Raw genomic sequence first — 19,800 nt, 5'->3', positions numbered from 1 at the left:
CCCGGCATTCTCGGGGCGGGGGCGGAGCCGGCCTCCCGGAATCAGGGGCCGGGTGCGCCTCTGCAGGACTTCAGGTACCGGCGTGCCCCGCGCCCCGCGGTCACCTGCTCACGTCCCGGGCGCCGCCTCTGTGTAGGGCGGGCGAGGAGGGCGCCGAGGCGGAGCTGATGGCTGCACTGAGGGCGGGGCGGGGTGCAGGCTGGAGCCTTCGGGGATGGCGGGCTTTGGGGGGATTTCGCTGGGGGAAGGCGCCCCTGTTGACCCCTGACCTCCGGGCCCTGCTGACGTCAGGAACCCCTCGGGCCCGAGTGACTTATGGGACCCCCAGTCTCCGGGCCGGGTTCTCTGTGGGGGTCCCTGGACCAAGAACGTGTCTGACGCCGGGGACTTCGGATTCCCGAGCACGGCTGACTGCGGGGGCCCCGGATCCTCAGACCCGGGAGGGCTCAGGGACCCCTGGGTCCCCTCCGCGCACGTGGCTGGCTGTGGCCCTGGGCGCTGGGGGGGCAGTGCTCCTGTTGCTGTGGGGCTGGGGGCGGGGTCCCCCGTCCGTCTTGGCCGCTGTCCTTCGCCCGCCGCCCACCTCTCCCCGGAGCCAGTACAACTTCATCGCCGACGTGGTGGAGAAGACCGCACCTGCGGTCGTTTATATCGAGATCCTGGGCCGGTAACGGCGGGGTAGACCAGCGGCACCGGAGTCGCGGGCTAGAGGGCGGGCGAGCCGGAGGAGTCCGTCCTCCTCACACCCGCGCTTCCCCCCGTTCCAGACACCCCTTTTCCGGCCGCGAAGTCCCCATCTCGAACGGCTCAGGATTCGTGGTGGCTGCGGACGGGCTCATCGTGACCAATGCCCACGTGGTGGCTGATCGGCGCCGCGTTCGTGTGAGGCTGCCCAGCGGCGACACCTACGAAGCCACGGTCACAGCCGTGGATCCGGTGGCCGACATCGCCACGCTGAGGATCCAGACCAAGGTGGGGTCCGGGCCGGCCGGGTCCGCTCGGGGCTGTGCGTTTGCCGGCACCCCCAGGTGACGGGCCCCTTTGACCCATTCTCTGTAGGAGCCTCTCCCCACGCTGCCCCTGGGACGCTCCGCTGATGTCCGGCAAGGGGAGTTTGTGGTGGCCATGGGAAGCCCCTTTGCACTGCAGAACACGATCACGTCCGGCATCGTCAGCTCGGTTCAGCGTCCGGCCAAAGAACTGGGCCTCCCCCAAAACAATGTGGAATACATCCAGACTGATGCAGCCATTGATGTGCGTACTGATGGGGGGCGACGGGGGGTGGGGTGGGGGGAGGGGATGGCGATCTAGGCTGGGAGAAGGGGTGAGGCTGTGTGGTGCAGGCACCAAGTGTGATAGATGGTGGACGAGCCTGTCAAGGGCTGGGAAAAAATATCTACAGTTGCCAGTACACGAAACACAGTTTATCCTTGTATTATTACTTATTATTGTGTTGTTATTACTTATTGTATTACAACTGTAAAGCTACTTTTGCCCGCCCCTGTATATCGAGGTTGGGCTACAAAAATGTGGCCCCTGTTCAAGGGCTGGGAAAGGAGATAATTTGGAGAAAAAAGGCCTACATCCTGGTATGCCCCCAGGCATAGAGTCCCTGGATCTCTTCCATATTTTCTCCTTGTCCTGCAGTTCGGAAATTCTGGAGGTCCCCTGGTTAACCTGGTGAGTGGGACATTCTTCTTTCCAGGAATCCCTGCCCCAGGTCAGTGTGGAGAGGGGTGGGTTTTTCCCCAATTCAGTGAGGTTTGGTCAAGTTTCTGAACAATCCCTTGCTAGCTGTCGTCCAGAATCCAACCAGATCTCCCCACCTCCCCAACACTCCCTGCTATTCTTCTTGTTCAGGTACCCCCATCTCCCACTATTGGTTTGGGCTAAGGAATAGTGGGCTCTGTCCCTGCAGGATGGGGAGGTGATCGGAGTGAATACCATGAAGGTCACAGCTGGCATCTCCTTTGCCATCCCTTCTGATCGCCTTCGAGAGTTTCTACATCGTGGGGAAAAGAAGAGTAAGCCTGGCTTGGGTGGGGAGGGTCCTTCAGGTGGTGGGTGGGGCGTTCATTGGGCCTTGTTGGAGAGGGGAAGGAAGGATGTAGCTAGGTGAGGCTCATTTGTCTTTTTATCACAGATTCCTGGTTTGGAACCAGTGGGTCCCAGCGCCGCTACATTGGGGTGATGATGTTGACCCTGACTCCCAGGTATGAGGACCACCTGCATTGGTGGGCAAATGGAATTTCTTTTGAGCTTTATTCTCAATTCTGTCTTTATCTATAGTGAATTACCTCACACCTGGAGATATCAGAACAGCTGTTCTCTTGACTTTTCACCCCACTCCGTTTTGCACAACTGCCACCAGATTGATTTCATCCCGTTACTTCTTTGATTGACAGTCTGTTAATTTAGTGTTTAGGGGCCATTTTTCAGACCTGGTTTCCTACGTGAATATATTCTGTTCCAGTCAACCTGATTTCCTACTCCAGGTCTTTATTCATGTTGTTCTTGTTTTATATACTTAAATATCAGGCCTATCTACCCCTTTAGGCTAGTGGTTCTCAACCTTGGCTGCACATTAGAATCACCTGGGAATCTTTTTAAAATCCTGATTTCTGGGCCTCATCCTCCATTCTAGGCCCAGAAATCAGGATTTTAAAAAGATTCCCAGGTGATTCTAATGTGCAGCCAAGGTTGAGAACCAGTGCTCTAGGCTCAGCTTAAATTCTACTCCCTTAAAGCTTCTCTTAGGATTCTAGAATGAGATTAGTGCTATTGACTTAACATTATGTGTTACATGGAATTAGGTATCTTTTCTATAATGTTCCATTTCCTAGCTAGTAGAAGGCAGAAAGAAAATTGCCTTTGTATCTGGAGTACGTAGTTCATTCCCTGTCCATACAATCGCCAGTGTATTGAGAAATTTAAGGTGAACCTCAAATGGGCTTGAGAGTACCTCGGAGTGGTTACCAGCATGGTTTGTGTCCTTTCAGCATCCTTGCTGAACTACAGCTTCGAGAACCAAGCTTTCCTGATGTTCAACATGGTGTGCTCATCCATAAAGTCATCCTGGACTCCCCTGCACACCGGTGAGGGAGAGACTGCACTGTGCGGTGGGGATGGGTAAGGTGTGCATGTGCCCTTGAACTGGACTATCTGCTCCCTTCTTTCTCTCTGCCCATCCTTTGCCTTAGGGCTGGTCTGCGGCCAGGTGATGTGATCTTGGCCATTGGGGAGCAGGTGGTACAAAATGCTGAAGATATTTATGAAGCTGTTCGAACCCAATCCCAGCTGGCAGTGCGGATCCGGCGGGGACCGGAAACATTGACTTTATATGTGACCCCTGAAATCACAGAATGAATGGATCAACAAGAGAATGGGGCTCCTGCTCTGATTTCCACCTTGCTTTCCTGGCCTAGGCTCTGAGGGCACCTGGACAGAGGATTAAAGGAGCCAGCGGGGGGCCGGTCCCTCCAACCACCAGCACCAATCCCTGGGCTCTGAGGAATCACAAAAACATTTTTTATATAAAATAAAATTATACCTAGCAACATGTTATAGTCAAAAATGAAGAAGGGGGCACTGATCTTTTCCCCCATAAAAAGGCTCGAGGTAAAGCTGCATTTCCCCTGAACTGAGAGGATATACTGGAGCTGACCGTCCTGACCTCGCTATTCGAGAAAACGAGCTGCTGCCGTCTCTTGTTCTGGCCAGTTATCAGGTGCTGCTCTTTGTCTCGAGTTCAGCTCCGTGCTGGGCCTGAGAGCCAGGATCCCCCATGCTTGGCCACAGATCCGGACCACTGGCCTTGGAAGGAGGTTGATAACTTATGCTTGACAGTTCCACATCCTTAGTACACACTGGATGATTGCAGTGGGCCTGCTGACGTCCGGGGTTCCTTTTAAGCTCCTGAGGTAATGGCAGCCTCAGACCCCTGCCATTAGGGGCCAGTGGTGGTTTGAAGAGGTGGGTGTTGGCACCTTAGATGATCTGGTTGCTGGTCTGGCCAGGGTAGCGCTCGAACCTCTTATTGGCCTCTTCACTGAAGGCATCACCTGTAAAGTGAATGGGTGGTTTGGGCAGGAAAACAGACCCTTTGTGGGGAAGGGTGGGGGGAAATGAAGAGGCTGGGAGATCCAGAGGTGGGTGGGAAGGCAGAAACAACTTAGGGAGAAGAGAATGAAGGGCTTTCCCTCCCATCCCGTCTTCCCGGGCTGCTTTTCCCACCAAATACCAATGTGGCAGTTGTGCACCCAGATGCGATGTCCATCATATTTGCAGTTACATTTCATTGCATTGTTGGTGAAGTCAGTCTCTGCTACTTCATAATTGGGGTTGATGACCACCTATGAGTGGGAGAAAGGCAACATAATTCTAAGCTGTCTTGAATAAACACTGCGCCCCCTCGCCAGCTGGAAATCTCAGACCCCAGGCACCTGTAGAATGTAGTTTCCTGGCTTCACATCTGTGATGTCAATCCACTGACAGTCAATGTCATGTCGGTAGAGATCCCAGCAACCCACAGTGATGCCCTGCTCTCCAAAGTTGGCACACTCATACCTCTTGGAGACATCTGAAGGGGTTGGCATGGCATTTGTCAGTGTGAGGCAAGCTTATGGGATGGAGATACTGTAGCTCATTCTAGGCACCACTCACCCTCCTGACACTCGGTGTCTTCGAGACAGAAACTAGCTTTGTGGCCCTCGGCCACCTTGGTGCCATTGGGGGTCAGGATATCGTAGTGAGTGAAGATGTCCATACTGTGGTAATGCCTGTGGGGACAAGAGACAAGGGAACCCCTGTTTCCTTCCCTGCGCCCAGCAGGTTCACTCTATCCCCAGTGGCTTTGCCCTTCTACTTGACCCTCTCACCCATGACACTCGTGCCACACCCAGGAGTGGCGCCCAGCCTTGGGCCTGAAGTCAGCTCTTCCCAGGTTGTGAATCTGGGAGGAGAATCGGAGTAGACGGCGGTGGCCGTAAGGCCAGTTGGCCGAGCGGGCCGAGCGGGACAGACAGTTCTCTTCGGCAGCGCAGTACAGCATGTGCAGGGGTCGGTCCTCGATGTAGGCGGTCTCCTGCACCAGCGCCGAGTGCAGCAGCAGATCTGATGCGGCTGCGCCCAGGAAGGAAGGGGAGTGTTAGAAGTCACCGCTGAAGGGCGAGGACAGATGGGGGTGCTTCCTCCCCCCACCGCCGGATGTGTGCGAGGCTGGTTTTCCACAGGGAAGGAGTATCTCTCCAGATTAAAGACCTCTTTCTCCAAAAGGGGTGGCCCAGAATCTCCCTTCCCTGGCTGGCTTTCCACTCACTCTCCGAACAGATGACTCCAGCAGTGAAACGGGTTTCTGTCCTCTTGCAGGTGATGTGGGTGCCATGATGAGCACATTGGTCCAGGGACAGCTCAGTCCCAGTGCAGCGCACTCCACTCATCACCACCTCTGTTACATTCCCTGAGTCCCAGTACCAGGTCTCCTGGGGACATACGTAGGTGTTTGTGAGGCCCCACCATCCAGCCTCCTGGGCCAAAGGACTCATTTCCATGGTCCTCGGCCCCAAACACAGGCTTTGGAGGCAATAGTCTTGGTTCCCCTCCTTGCTACTCACCTGCAGGCCATGGTTGGCATAGCCCAGTCCGAGTTGCCTACAGACCACCATGGCCTCCAGTGTCCCCCAGTCATCCCCACAGATGAGGCCCCAGCGAAGGGGCCCAGGCCCCCCTATTTGCACCTCAACTCGCCCTTCATGTCGGCTGCGGCCCCCACTGAGTCGGATCTGTAGTGACAGAATAGAAGAGCTGGGGAAGCTTTTGGGGTGGGGTAGTGGGAGTCTGTAGCAGGCATGTAGCTGAAGGGTGGTTCAGAGGCACGTAAAGGGTGAACAGCGATGGTGTCAGGTGGGAGCTGCAGTATTGCAGGGGCCTAGGCCAGTGGTCACACTTGAGACATGACAACGACTGGATAGGATGCGAGGCACCTGAACCAAGGGGGAAAGTATGACTGACCCTGGTCTCTACCCCAGTGTAGGGCAGGTTGCATCGGACGCCAGCATCCTGGCCATGGGAACAGTCCTCAGCTGTGATGTTCTTGTGAGGGCATTTCCAGAGGGTGGATTCCTGTCCAGAGCATCGGACTTCACTCAAGTGGATGGCACCCATGCCTAGGGTCAAAGGCCAAACAAACATCAAGAGGTTGTAATTGGGCTTTCATTGTCCAGGGGTCTCCTCCCCAAGGATTACACTCCCCCAGGAGTGTGTACCTCTTCCTTCCCCTTCCCTCCCACCTTCATCCCCCTCACCCTGCCCCATGCGGGCACCACTGAGAGCCTCTCGAGCAGTCCCAAAGCCCAGCTCCCGACACACCACGCTGGCCGCCTGTAGGTCCCACTTGCGGTCACAGACTGTGCCCCACGTGCCAGCCTTCAGGACTTCCACCCGGCCCTCTCCGGGGCGGGCCCCACCCTTCAGACGCACTCGGGCCTATAGAGAAGAGAGACAGTCCAGTGGCAGTGAGTGGGAACATCAGCAGAGAGGGCTGAGCAGAGCTGGAGAGGAACGGTGGAAGGGATGGGGCGATGGTCCCAGGTGGCCCACCCGCGGGGAGGTTCCTCTCTGTCCTTAAAGGTCAGGGCTGTGCTTAGTCATGGGTGACCAGGCTAGGGGCGTTCTCCACCTGGGGCGGGAAAGGTCATGGTCAGTGTCTCACAAACCTCCTCCTGAAGTTTCAACTGCTGTTGCTTCTTCTGGCCGCTGGAGGCTGCATAGAGAGGACCTGGCACACAGCTCACCACCACAGGGGCACCCCCAGGGCACCTGGCGGTGTCATTGGCACGATAGAACTCCAAGGAACAGAGGGAGAGGTGGGCCTCCGTGCCCACGCACGCCACCCCATGCAGACCAAAGGAGTGTTGCTGCCGCTGGGCCAGCAGCCTGTGGGGACGGGAGCGGGGAGCAGTAGGGTAAGACAATGCTCCTGCCGCTTTGCTCACAACCCTCCTCCCACCCCATGCCGCCGCCATCCCCTCACTTTTCACGACCACTTTACCCCTCTTCTTCCCCTCGTCTCTGCAGTGCTGCCCTCCACAGGGCCAAGGGAGTGGCAATTTCCAGGCTGAAAGGGCCCGGGTACCTAGACAGAGGGCTTTGGGGGACCTTCTGCAGCGGAAGAACCCTACGGGAGGGTGGCTAGTCTTGACTTGCCTGACAGAGACCTTGTTCCAAATGGTTGCAGGCTGCTGAGCCTAACGGAGGCTGAGGCTGAGGCTGAGGCTGCTGTGCAAAGAGAATGGGAAGCTAGGACTTCCCAGTGGGAAGAGATGGGCAGGAGGGGCAGTCGACGTGAACAGGAAGCCTGAACAGCCAGAGTGAGCAGATCCTTCTATTGTGCTGAGACGGGACTAACTAGATGAGTCAGAATGCAAACAAGTGAGTATCGGCTCTAAATGGGTCCGTAGAGGCCAGAGGGACTTCCAGGCCAGAGGCTCTATAGGCCAGAGTATGACAGGCAGTTATGGGAAGAACAGACCAGATGGTGGGCACACGGAAGACTGGAGCTGGCATATGTAGTGATGATGTATAAATGCAAGACAAACAAGAGTTAGAGGGTCCACATGGCCAGAGAAGGAGAGTGAATGTGAACAATGGTAAAGACATCCCCTCCCCAGACTTGAGCGGGCTGTGAGTCTTTAATGAGGCAGTCTGTGCTTTTGCAATTTAAACCTATTAGAAAGAATGTTCCATTGCCACCAGAGCAGGACAATGGGACTCAACCAGGGATGTTAAAATTTGGAAGTACTGCGGAGAGATGCTTGAGAGAATGAGGGGATTTATTTATTGACGATAATGAAATAAGAGATTGCACCTAGGCATGTGACAACAGAAGTACATTCTTCCCAGGACAGCTGGTTCGAGCCCAGAGGGGAAGGGAACCAGCTGAGGCCTGGTACTGGGAGAATGGGCCTGTGAGGCTGGTTTGACTGTGAATTATCACAGTAATGTGCCTCATCACTTGATGTCAGAGGAAGGAAGAAACATGACAATTTGAAGACATTGGCTAGAAGACACAGAGGAGGAACCGGTTATAAACACAGCAAAGGAAGCCTGCAGACTCGACAGAATACCTTTGGAAGCTCAGGATAAGTGGCTTCTGAAGCTCAAAGAGATCAGGTACTCTCCCAAAGTCCTGTTTGGCTGAAAACAAAAGTCAAAGAGGCCATCACAGGAAAAAGACACCTCTCTTCTGAACTCCCTCCTCCCCTTTTCCCACAACTATCAACGTAAACGTGGCAATGCGCACTTCAATGAGGGGTCAGGGAGGGCTAGAGTGTGGTTATGCCGGGCAAAGATGACCCAAAGCCAGAAAGCACCACAAGGACACCCTCTGAAGCCACCAGAGGGAGGAGCCGGAGAATGAGGGGTCCCAAGAGCCCAGTGGGTGATCTCAGAATGCACTAAGAGAGGAGGGCACAATAGAAAGGGATGGATTCTCTGTGCCTCAGCCACTGCCGAAGAAGTTATCAGGGAGACTTTGTGTGTGCAAATGGCCTTTGGAAGCCTAGTGAGATGTAATCACGACTTGGAACCTTTCCACTCCCTCATGTTCTCTTTGAAGAAACCCAGGAGGAAAATTAGGGAACTGGGAGCCTAATTGTGTCAATGGGGCCACAGGGGACCCCATCCTTGGTAACGGTTCTAGAGGGAACACTGAGTCTTACATCCAGGTCAGTAGCACTTTCTTTAAAAAAATGAATCAAGCCCGGCCAGTGTGGCTCAGTGGTTGAGCATCCACCTATGAACCAGGGGGTCACAGGTTTGATTCCCAGTCAGGGCACATGCCTGGGTTGTGGGCTTGATCCCCAGTAGGGGGCGTGCAGGAGGCAGCCTATCAATGATTCTCTCTCATCATTGATGTTTCCATCTCTCTCTCCCTTCCTCTCTGCAATCAATAAAAATATATTTTAAAAAATGAATCAAACAAAGGTAGGATGGGAACACTGATCCCTCACACAACTTCTTAGGGGAGAGGCAAGCATTGGCATCTGAAGGACAAACGTGCCAGAGTTTCTGCGAGAATTCACTGAGGGAGTAAACGAGCATGTGGAGCAAGGGCAGTCAGTGGATGAACTCCTATAGGGCTTTCCACAAATCCCGTGATGAGCATAATTCCCCAGAGACCACCATAAGGACCAGCCTTACTTTCCCTTTCAGTGAATCATCTGGAAGGGGGTCTGTATTAGCTGCTGCTGCTCCTCCCCCGCGCGGTGGAGGGCTCTCTTGGACCCCTTCCTGACCAAAGCCCAATCACAGGGCTCACCACTAGGCAGTCCATCTCCTGTCCGCCCAGCCTGACCTTTATTTACCTCTTGATTGGCCCCCTGCCCACTCGGGGTTTGGGTTTGACTTTACGCTTGGTGATTGGTCTGAAAAAAGGAGAAATAAGTTAGTGGAAGTAGTGGTTAGGTACATGGCCCAGGAAAGGCAGAGGGTGATTTTGTTTGTTTGTTTCTGGGAAGAACCCCTTATGCAGAGTGTGGGAAAGGGGTGGAGTGAAGGTGGCCCAGTGTGCCACCGAACTGTATCTCAGGATCTCATGCTGCTCTCTGATTCAGCAACAGCGAGGAGAAATCGAATGGATGTCAGTCCAGGTGGGGGAGGGGAGGAGATAAGAGGAAAGTTAAGGCAGAAGAGAGAATGGGAATGTGGGTGAATTAAGGGAGGTAAAGATTGGGGGAAGGTGAGAAAGCATGCGGGTGGCTCACCTATTTGGGGGAAATATAAGGATGAGGAGGCTTTCCCTCAGCCATTCATTCCTACGTTATTCCTCCTTGTGCTTCCTAAGGTCAAAGCTTGCCCATTCCCATGACTGCCTCCCTCCTTGCCCCACCCCCAGTCATAGCCTTAATTCATCCGTTTGGGTTTGGGGATGGACATGGATAGGCTGCCTTCCATCCATCCACCTCCTGGGCCACTGAGGCGGCAGGAGGTCCCAGGGCTCTCGCCCCATTACCTGCCAAGGGGCTTGGGGCGTCGGGCCGAGGCTTTGGCCGCTCGCTTCCTCAACTTTCTGTGAGGATAAGACAATAGCAGAGTCAAGATCAGGCTAGACCAAGTGGGAGAGGCTGGTGCAGCTGGGACCAGGGGCAAGGTTTCTTTTCCAAGAATCAAAGGGTTCCTGATGGCAGGATGTTAAGAGCATCAGATATATGCAAGGCTCTACCCTTCCCAGCTGCTTGGCTTCATAGGCACATGACCAGGTGGGTGAGCAGCAGTGAAGGACATGGACTCAGGACTGATTGAGCCCCTATACCAAGACCCACAGACATTAGGTTAAGGTAGATGGGGGATAAGAAGTCTTGGCTGATCTAAACCTGAGGGAGGGCTAAGGGAAAGGGTGGAAGTAGAAAGGTGTTAGGACTGTTAGGCTTGCCAGACTGACCAGGTGAGGAAAGAGAACTGACCTGGTCACATCTAGGGAGGTGGACTGTCTTTTTATTCTTGGATGCTCTCTGGTTTCTGGCATTTCCAGGCCTGAGGCTAGTGGACCAGGATTAAGGACTGAGGTAGGGATATCTGAGGACGTTAAGTTGGTTTGACAGGGAATATGAGGCCAGGCTGCTTAGGATGACACGTTAAATCCCACATCCTTTTGTCATTCACAAACTCAGCTCATCTCCCAAACTTACTTCTAGGGAAGGGAATTCTAAAACCTTATTTCTTTTTAATTGGCCTAAATATTTGACCTATTTTATTCTTCAAAAGGTTGCCTTAAGTCCAATGTCAGGAAAGTAGGTCTGTTTCTCCTCTCATTCTCCCTTTGATATCAAAGACTTTAATCCCCCCCTCTTTGTCCTGTCCAACTATGTATGAATGAAGGCAACTATGTTTGTCTATTCTTATAAGTTTATGACATTCCCTGTTATTATCTTAGTTATCATTTCTTTCAACATGTTCTGCTCTGCTGTGTCTCTCTTTTTTTTTAAAAAAAATTCTTATTTCAGAGGGGAAGGGAGAGGGGGAGAGAGATAGAAACATCAATGAGAGAGAGAATCACTGATCGGCTGCCTTCTGCACGCTCCCCACTGGGGGTCAAGCCCGCAACCCGGCATGTGCCCTTGACCAGAATCAAACCTGGACCCTTCAGTCTGCAGGCCGATGCTCTATCCACTGAGCCAAACCAGGTAGGGCTTTGCTGTGTCTCTTGAGGAGTCGTATTTGGGTATAGTACACAGTGTGCAGAGGCACTAAGATTTTAATATAGATTCTAAATAAGGCTGAAGCTGGTGAGTATTTCCTGCCCTGGCTTCTCCCTGAGGATGTACTGAGTTGGTGTTTCTGCCAAAACATCTCATATGTCCAGCATTGCTAGCCAAGGGTCTGCAGTAGCTCTCAGGTCTCTTTCTTGAGACATTGCTAAGAGTTTAGAACCTTTCATCATATAAGTATAGTCTGAAACGTTTTCTCCAAATGTCTTTTTCTCAAACATGTCTAAAATAAAATGTACTTGGCACTTCCTTTGGCCAGTGACTCAGAGAGAGCATCTTGAACTCCAGAGTAGTACTCAGAAAGACATCACATTATCTAGAAATTTAGAAATACAGTAATTTCCCCTTAGCCACAGGGGATACATTCTAAGACCCCCAATGGATGCCTGAAACTGTGGATAGTACTGTACCCTATATGTACTATTTTCCCTATGCATACATACCTACCTACAATAAAGTTTAATTTATAGCCCTATCTGGTTTGGCTCAGTGATTAGAGTGTTGGCCTGCATACTGAAGGATCCTGGGTTTGATTTTAGTCAAGGGCACATGCCTGGGTTGTGGCCTGGGCTCAATCCACAATAGGGGGCATGCAGGAGGCAGCCGATCAATATTCTCTCTCATCATTGATATTTCTATCTCTCTCTCCCTCTCCCTTCCTCTCTGAAATCAATAAAAATATATATTAAACAAGTTTAATTTATAAATAAGATACAGTAAGAGATTAACAATAATAAAATAGAACAGTTACAACAATATACTGTAATAAAAGTTATGTGAATGGCTTTGGGGACATGATTAAGTAAAAAAGGGTGAATTGAACACAGGCACTGTGATACTGAAACAACTGAGTGATTAACAATGACTTTCCCAGTGTTAAGTCCAGTGTTTGCTGCTCAGTCCTTATGTTTTTAGAACCATCTGCAGCCCTGACTCAAGTGGTCACTCTCCCTTCCTCGAAGCACTTGGCTTCCAGGCCACCATACGCATCGCATCTGGTTTTCTTTCTACCCACCTCACTGTTTGCATTTCACCTTATCTTCCTGACCTCATACTGTTTAAAGTTCTCAAGATTCAGTCCTTGGACCTCTTTTTTTTTTTTTTTTTTTTTTTAACACTCACTCCCTTTTTGATGTTGTCCAGTTTCAGGATTTAAAATACTTTCATTCAGCTGAACTCTAGAGTCATATACCCAATTGCCTACTCAGCCTCACCATTTCAATGCCTTAAAGAACTTCACATGTAACAGATCCGATAAAAAGTTATATATAACCCTTTCCCTCATGCTCCACCCACTGTGTTCCTTATCAATTGAGGTCAACTCCATACTTAGCTTACGCCAAAAACCTGGGAATGATCCTTAATTCCACTCTTTCTCACATCACATCGAGTTCATCAAATTGTATTGGTTTCACCTTCAACTATAGACAGAATTTGATAATTTTTTCATCATGTTCCCTGGTTCACTTTCTTCACTTGACTTTGAGGAGACTATAACCTCCTAACTCAGCGGTTCTCAACCTGTGGGTCGCGACCCCGTTGGCGGTCAAACGACCCTTTCACAGGGGTCACCTAAGACCATCCTGCATGTCAGATATTTACATTACGATTCATAACAGTAGCAACATTACAGTTATGAAGTAGCAATGAAAATAATTTTATGGTTGAGTCACACATGAGAAACTGTATTTAAAGGGCCAGAAGGTTGAGAACCAGTCTCTCTGCCTCGTTTATTCTACTTATCCCTCACAGTCTATTCTTTTTTTTTTAAAAAAAAATATATTTTATTGATTTTTTACAGAGAAGAGGGGAGAGGGAAAGAGAGTTAGAAACATCGATGAGAGAGAAGCATCCATCAGCTGCCTCCTGCACACCTCCTACCGGGGATGTGCCTGCAACCAAGGTACATGCCCTTGACTGGAATCAAACCCGGGACCCTTCAGTCCGCAGGCCGACGCTCTATCCACTGAGCCAAACCAGTCAGGGCACACAGTCTATTCTTAATTAAGCAGAAAGTAATCTTTAGAAATGGAAGTCAGATGTTACACTTCTGCGCCAAATCTTACCTTACACGGAGTAAAAGTGAAAGCCTCCTAAATTCTTTCACTACCTTCTTCTCTATCACATCTATACTTTCCTTCCTTGTGCACTCGGCTCCAGCCCCAGGGGCCTCCTGGAGCATGCCAAGAATGCTCCCCTGCCCCAGTACACACTCCCAGGATTTTTTTCATTTATGATCCCTGTTCCTGAAAATGCTGGTCTGGATATCTGCATAGCTTATGCTCTTACCTCCTTAAAATCTTTTCTCAAATAATGCCTTTTCCAAAGAGGACTTTATTGACCGCTCTATTTAAAACTGCTGTCCCACTACCACTTTGTAACCCTTTCCCTGCTTTATTTTTAATGATCACACCTTTTGCCATTCTAACATTTTGTAATGTTACTTATTTTCCAATTCTTCTGTAGTCCATGAGATCAGGGATTTTTGTCTGTTTTGTTCACTGTTGAATCCCAACAGCCCCTGGCACACAGTAGGCACTCAGTAAATAATACTGAATGAACAAATCTCTACACCTTTGTTCATGCTACCCTTTTCACTTGAAATGCCTGCTATTTAACTCATACTCATCTTTCAGAACCTGGTTTTGAATTAGGAAAGACAAAGAATAAACACAGAGAAAGAAATACAGCCCCAAGATAGATAATAATAGTAGAGGAGCACAGCATATAGATGTTTTACAACAGTTGTGTCACTAGTGCAGATAAAGTATATTTTTGGGGAATGAAAGAACTTCCAGATGTGTCTCAGAGCCGAGGCAGGAAAATTTGAGCAAGAATGGAAAAGACTGGAGGTTGGATCATGTACTGACTTTCAAAAAGGATTCCTCAACCTACAGATAAATAATATTCTAGAGTAAGTTATGTAATAGAAAGTTTGTGAACATTGAGGAAAAACTAGGGTAATCCTTAGAGACCTAAAGGGCTTTCAGGAAAAATTAGCTCAAACCACCAGGATTTTCTTTTTTGAACGATTGCTAAATCAGAAGGCTGGAGAATGGTGAACATAATGTATCTGGATTTTAGCAAAAACTAACAAAATTTCCCGTGATTTCATTAGAGATAAGATGGTGAAATGTTACATCATTGTAGTGTTCAGTTTGTTCCAAATTGTTTGGACAAACATTTTACAACTAATGATTAACGGCTTGATGTAAACCTGGAGGGAACTTTCATTAAGAAGAGTCAGGCGTTGGTTTTAAACATTTCAACTCTTCTCACAGTCGCTCTGATGGAGCCAGAGGCCTAGCTAATGTTTGTCTACCAGAGGGAGCTGGGAGGATGACACAGGGGGTGTAATGTCAAGATTCCAGATAATCTACGCGGTCACCATGACTTTTAAAACGGTTTTAAAGTGATGTAACAAACTTACAGGGTACACTCAGCACAGATGGAGGTTCAGACAGGCTGCTCTGTCAGGAGCAGAGATAAGGGAAGACCTGAGTTGTGGTTACAAGTTCAGTACGCGCCGTGGGCTGCTGCCTCAACAGAAAGGCAATGCAAAACCTAGGCCGGCTTTCATGGAAGCCGAGCATTTCCACGTGTCCCTCCTCTGACATGTCAGACCACGTCGGAGGTCGTGTGCCCAGCGGAAGGTCACCTATAGATGTCAAGTGTTCTTTCTGCAAAACCGGTCTAAGGAAAGGTGAAGAAAAGAAGCATTAGCCTGCAAAAGCAGATTACAGAGACTAAAGATTTCCAGTTGTAGTGTACGTGCTGCCGAAGGGAGCACAAAGGTTTCCAAATTTCTTGAATTTCTCAAGTTAGATGCACCAGGGAAGCGAGTGGCTGCAAACATCGAGCCGGTCGCCAGTGCGGTTCGACTCCTTTTTCGGAAGCGGCTCTCCGGCAGGTGGAGAGCACGGCGCCTCCGCCGCGGGACCTGCTGGCTAACATTCCTGGGAGGCCTCGGGGCTCGGGCCGGGACCGCCCTCTCCCGCGGCCTCCGGGCTGGGCCCCGAGGCGGGGACACGCCGCCCTGCCCCGCGGGCGACGCCGGGCAGTTCCAGGCCTCGGGCTCCCCGCGCTGCACACGCGCGGCGCCACCTCGGCAGGGCGCGCCCTCGCCCTCCCTGAGCTCAGACCGGGTTCCCGGCCGCGCCGGCGCGGAGGCCCTGACCGCCGGCACCGCGGCTGCGGGGCGTGGCCTGGGGCCCGGGGCGTGGCCTGGGGCGCGGGGCGGGGACTCCTCCCGCCCTCCGCTGGCGTCACGGCACCGACGCACCGCCCGCCGCCGCTCGCCCCGCCCGGCTTCGGGCGGCAGCGCGGCCTGGGGAGCCCTCCACGGTCCCACAGTACCCCTCACTCTCCAGCCTCCCAACGCCCCCACCGCCCCACTATCCCAGGACCCCATCTCTCAAACCCCTTTCTTCAAGGAGCACCCCCCACCCCAGCCTGCTCCCCGGCGCCCCCATCCCTTCACCTGTAGAAAGCCGTGTTGACCCTCTTTTCGCCGGGGAAGCCCAGCATCCCGCAGACCACGTGGCTGTTGTGGGCGCTCCAGCCTTGGTCACACACTCTGGACCAGCCGCTGGGAAGCCGGACTTCCACCAGCCCCTCGGTCACGGGCAGGGGCCGCCGGCCCCGCCCAACGGCTGGCTGGAGCCTCACCTCCTCCACTTGCAGGTGATGCTCCACCTGAGGATGGGACCACAAGCAGAGGAAGGCACCCCAGTAGCACCTTTCACACGTCCTGCCACCTTGAAGGAACCCCGACCGAGTGTGCTTCCTGCAGACCCAACGGGGAGCAGGAGCTGAGAGAGGTGCCATGCCTCCCGCAGTGGGTATGGAGGGGTGTGTGGGGTGGGCGGACATGCTGTGCTGTGCCCCAAGGGTGCTGAGGAGCTGAGGAAGGAGCACCCGCAGGAGCAGGAGGAGCACTTCATGAGGAAGTGGCATTGAAGGAGGGGCAAGTAAGGAGTGAGAAGTTCTAGGAGAGCACAGGTCTCCCTGGGGACGGGGAGGAGGTTGGAGAGGTTCCTGCCGGGTTTAACGCTGGAACAAATCTGGAACTTACATCCAGGAGCTCTACCCCGGGCCCCACCCACACCAGCCCCCAGCTCCTAACAACCCAAACTACCCCATGGGGCCTATGGAACCCCCTACCTTCTAGTGTCTCCTTAACCACACATAACACCCCACAGCCCTCCCTGTCTGGCCAACCTGGCTGGTGTGTGTGTGTGTGTGTGTGTGTGTGTGTGTGTGTGTGAGCTGCAGACCTCGATGACATTGGAGTCGGAGAAGCCAGGGAGCCGCTGGTCCTTGCAGATGACCCCAGCATCCTCATCGTGGGTGCAGTCACTGTTCCCCCAGCCCCTCGAGGTGCATTCGGCCACACTCCGCTCGGTCCCACTGCAGCTCAGGTTGTCCAGCCAGATGCGGCCTGTGGAGGGAGAGATGGCGGACAGAGAAGTGTGGGGAGGGCGCACATGGAGGCCTCACTCTTGGCTATAATGATCCCATTTTTTTCTGATAAGATAATGGGTGGGGAAGGGACAGGGCACCTTGGAGGCAATAAAAAAAAGAGGCATAGGATCGATGGAGGGCTGGTGGTGGTCTGGGGATACTCAGGAATTTGGTGAATAAAAAACCAAGGGTCGACCTTGAAATTCTGCCTGGTTCTTACCCACTCAACGACAGCTAGAGTTAACCAAGCACCTGTTGTGTTAGGCACGCTGCCGTGGTGTGTACATACATGACCATGCTTAGAACAGAGCGGCCAGAAGTATTATCACCACTTCATATTAAAAAATCAATGGGGGTTCAGAAAAGTTAAGTAACTTGCCTGAGACCACGTAGCCCACGGAGGCTAAGGAGTTCGAGCCATTGGCGAGACTTGGAAATCTGAGACCTTTCACCTGAGCCTCCCATGTGCCCGCCCTGTCTGTGCTTCCCCATTGCCCCTTGTTCTGTTCTCTGCCCGGACCTCACTGAACTGAGTGTCGCTGCCTTCCTCTCAGAACTGGGCGGCCCCTCAAAGGCTGTCTGTCCCAGCCATTGTGTAGGGATCCTTGATGCCTATTCTGACAGGACTTCCCAGCCTCTGCTGGGACACCGACCTCCTGCCCGCCCAGGCGGCCGGAGCCATTACACAGTCCTTGTGATTCTTTATGACTTTCCCCTACCAGGTCTGATTCAGTCCTTTGATGCCATCCAAAAAAATCCCGCAGCCACATGACTGTCCTCATATTTGAAGACATCCGTCATGTAGCTGCTATCCAAGTTTTTCCTTCAGATCAGAAATCCCTGGTTTCTTCAGTGACTACTCCTTGAAAGTTGGCTTCAAATCTTCCACATCTGGGCAGCTATCCTCTGAAAATATTTCTATTTTCTACCACCTCTCTTAAAATGTGGCACTTACAAGTGACACTTTATTCCAGAAGTGTCCTGGCTGGTGGGAATTGGGGTATCAGCTGCAGACTGCACCAGCTTCTATCACTCCAACTGTGGGCTCATACAGTGCAAGCACCCCCAGGCCTCAGTTGGAATTGCTCCTAAACATTCATACTTGCCCTAGTCAATTCCAGCTTGGTTTCGGCTCTGGCCTATAACGTGACTTTGTCAGCTGCAGGATCTAGGATCCTGACTGGCTTGGGGACATCCAGACATCATTTACTTGCTCTCAGCTTCCCACGAAGCAACTGTACTTGAACCGTACAGGGCTCACTTGATCAGGGCTGTGCTCATACATGGCTTTGGAGAATCATACTTTGAAAGGAACTTAGGTATCATCTAGTCTTGTTGCTCATGGGACATCAGAGGCTCAGAGAAGGCACTGATCAGCGTAAGATCACACAGTTCTGAGAAGTGACTATGTTGGCTGGTTTGTCACTCATGGCTTAACGTGACTATTTATTCTCAGTGTCCTGTGGTCCTGTGGCTGTGCCATCCTGCTGTTCTCTCCCTGCACGGAGGCCACACTTGGGCAATACCGAGGCTACACCTGGCGCTCACCTGTTCCAGGGCCGTATTTGGCGCTGTGGGTCCAGCCTGTGGCCTCCGTGAAGCCCAGCTCCCGGCAGAGGACATGGGCTGCCTGTAGCGTGAAGTCATCATCACAGATGGTGCCCCATTCGCCAGCTCGCTGTATCTCCACTCGGCCTTCGAAGGGCTTCCTGGGGAAGCCAGCCAGCCGGAACCGCAGCCCCTGGCTTCCAGCCCTCTTCTCGGGGGCCGTGGATGGGGATGGAGATCCCAGGCATGAGCTGCACAGCAGGCACAGCAGCAGTCCCCACGGGCTCCACCGCCAGACACTGACAGGTCGCATGGCAGAGAAGGCCTGAGAGAGAGAGAGAGAGAGAGAGAGAGAGAGAGGCTGAGATTGAGAGAGAGAGAGAGGTCAAGAGAGGAAAGGAGACACTTAGCAAGACCAGAGACAGAAACACAGGGGGAGAGAACGACAGGAACTAAGATAGTGAGGGAGAAACACACACTACACAGGGGCTGAAACACAGAGTCAAGGAGACTGAGAGAATCAGATTGGGGGGAGGGAGAGAAGGGGAGAGGGAGAAAGGGGGAGAGGGAGAGAGGAGGAAAGGAAGAGAGGGGGAGAGGGAGAGGGGGAGAGGGAGAGGGGGAGAGGGAGAGGGGGAGAGGGAGGTGGAAACAAGGGGGGGGGGAGAGGGGGAGAGAGACTGGCTCTCTTTTTGTAGAGTAGAACTCTCCCTATTAGTTGTTAATGTGTCACATCGACCTCCCCTAGTTTTATAATTATCACCTTCATTACCTACTCACAATATAAGAGACCCAGAGATCAAAATCAATGATTAGAGACCAAGAGTCTATCGAAATAAAGGATAGAGACCGAGCAAGAGACACAAAGAGGAAGACCCAGACAGACAGGATGTGAGAGGAAGGGAAATTATGGGAATGAAAGGGTGCCAACAGAGAGAGAGGGGAGAGAGAGAGAGAGAGAGAGAGAGAGAGAGAGAGAGAGAGAGAGAGAAGAGAGAGAGAGATATGGGGAGACAGCCAGGCAAAGAGAATTGGGGAGTGGCTGAGAGGCGGGCAACAGGTGAGGAGGAGAGGGACTGACAGGAGCTGAGAAGCAGAGGCTGGCGGGACCCAGATGACCCGTTCAGCCAGTCAGACAGGGGACAGACAGCTACGGAGAGAGAAGCAGGCAAGGGGGGGCCTAGGAGGTCCTCGGATCTAGGGTCCCGTGAATTGAGGCCAAGCCCAGAGTCGTCCTATCTGGGCAGATTCTGAGGCCGAGCGGGCAGAAGCTGGAGTCCACGGAGACCCCACTGCACACCCTACCCAGCACACAGGCTCTCAAGTGCCCTGCCGGGTCAAGGGGCCCAGGAGGACCAGGCCTCAAGCTGGGTGGGGTGGGGGGCTGGAGTGGGGTTGTCCAAGTCTCCTGCCAACATCGCCACCCCCACCACTGTCACCGGGCAACCGGAGGCGGGGGCACCATTCATCTTCTCAGCCAAGGCCTTCCCTCTGCCTGGGCTGAGAACAGCTCCCGTACTGCGCA

General features: G+C 52.4%; 2 protein-coding genes across 3 annotated transcripts; one reads left to right on the top strand and one right to left on the bottom strand.

The window, feature by feature from the left end:
* The first annotated feature begins 23 nt into the window (after positions 1 to 23).
* Positions 24 to 3,557, top strand: HTRA2 (HtrA serine peptidase 2). 2 transcript variants are annotated; one of them, XM_081101222.1, is made up of 8 exons: positions 24 to 667; positions 768 to 972; positions 1,060 to 1,254; positions 1,648 to 1,680; positions 1,919 to 2,024; positions 2,144 to 2,213; positions 3,000 to 3,095; positions 3,201 to 3,557. In XM_081101222.1, the coding sequence occupies exons 1-8, from the start codon at positions 168 to 170 to the stop codon at positions 3,364 to 3,366; spliced, it is 1,371 nt and encodes a 456-aa protein (XP_080957348.1). In that variant the 5' UTR covers positions 24 to 167; the 3' UTR covers positions 3,367 to 3,557. The 2 variants fall into 2 exon arrangements, with proteins under 2 accessions (XP_080957348.1, XP_080957349.1); XM_081101223.1 differs by lacking the exon at positions 1,648 to 1,680 and having other exon boundaries at positions 162 to 667.
* On the bottom strand, positions 3,513 to 18,588 carry LOXL3 (lysyl oxidase like 3; the record flags this gene model as incomplete). Its single annotated transcript, XM_081101221.1, has 13 exons — positions 3,513 to 4,061; positions 4,241 to 4,352; positions 4,443 to 4,579; positions 4,663 to 4,778; positions 4,878 to 5,121; positions 5,318 to 5,480; positions 5,613 to 5,780; positions 6,010 to 6,164; positions 6,303 to 6,483; positions 6,714 to 6,933; positions 15,745 to 15,959; positions 16,541 to 16,704; positions 18,276 to 18,588. The coding sequence occupies 13 exons, from the start codon at positions 18,586 to 18,588 to the stop codon at positions 3,988 to 3,990; spliced, it is 2,262 nt and encodes a 753-aa protein (XP_080957347.1). The 3' UTR covers positions 3,513 to 3,987.
* Positions 18,589 to 19,800: the final 1,212 nt, after the last annotated feature.

This window comes from Myotis nattereri (genome assembly GCF_964212035.1).
Source record: "Myotis nattereri genome assembly, chromosome: 10".
Lineage (NCBI taxonomy): Eukaryota > Metazoa > Chordata > Mammalia > Chiroptera > Vespertilionidae > Myotis > Myotis nattereri.
This window is presented reverse-complemented; position numbering and strand designations above follow the sequence as displayed.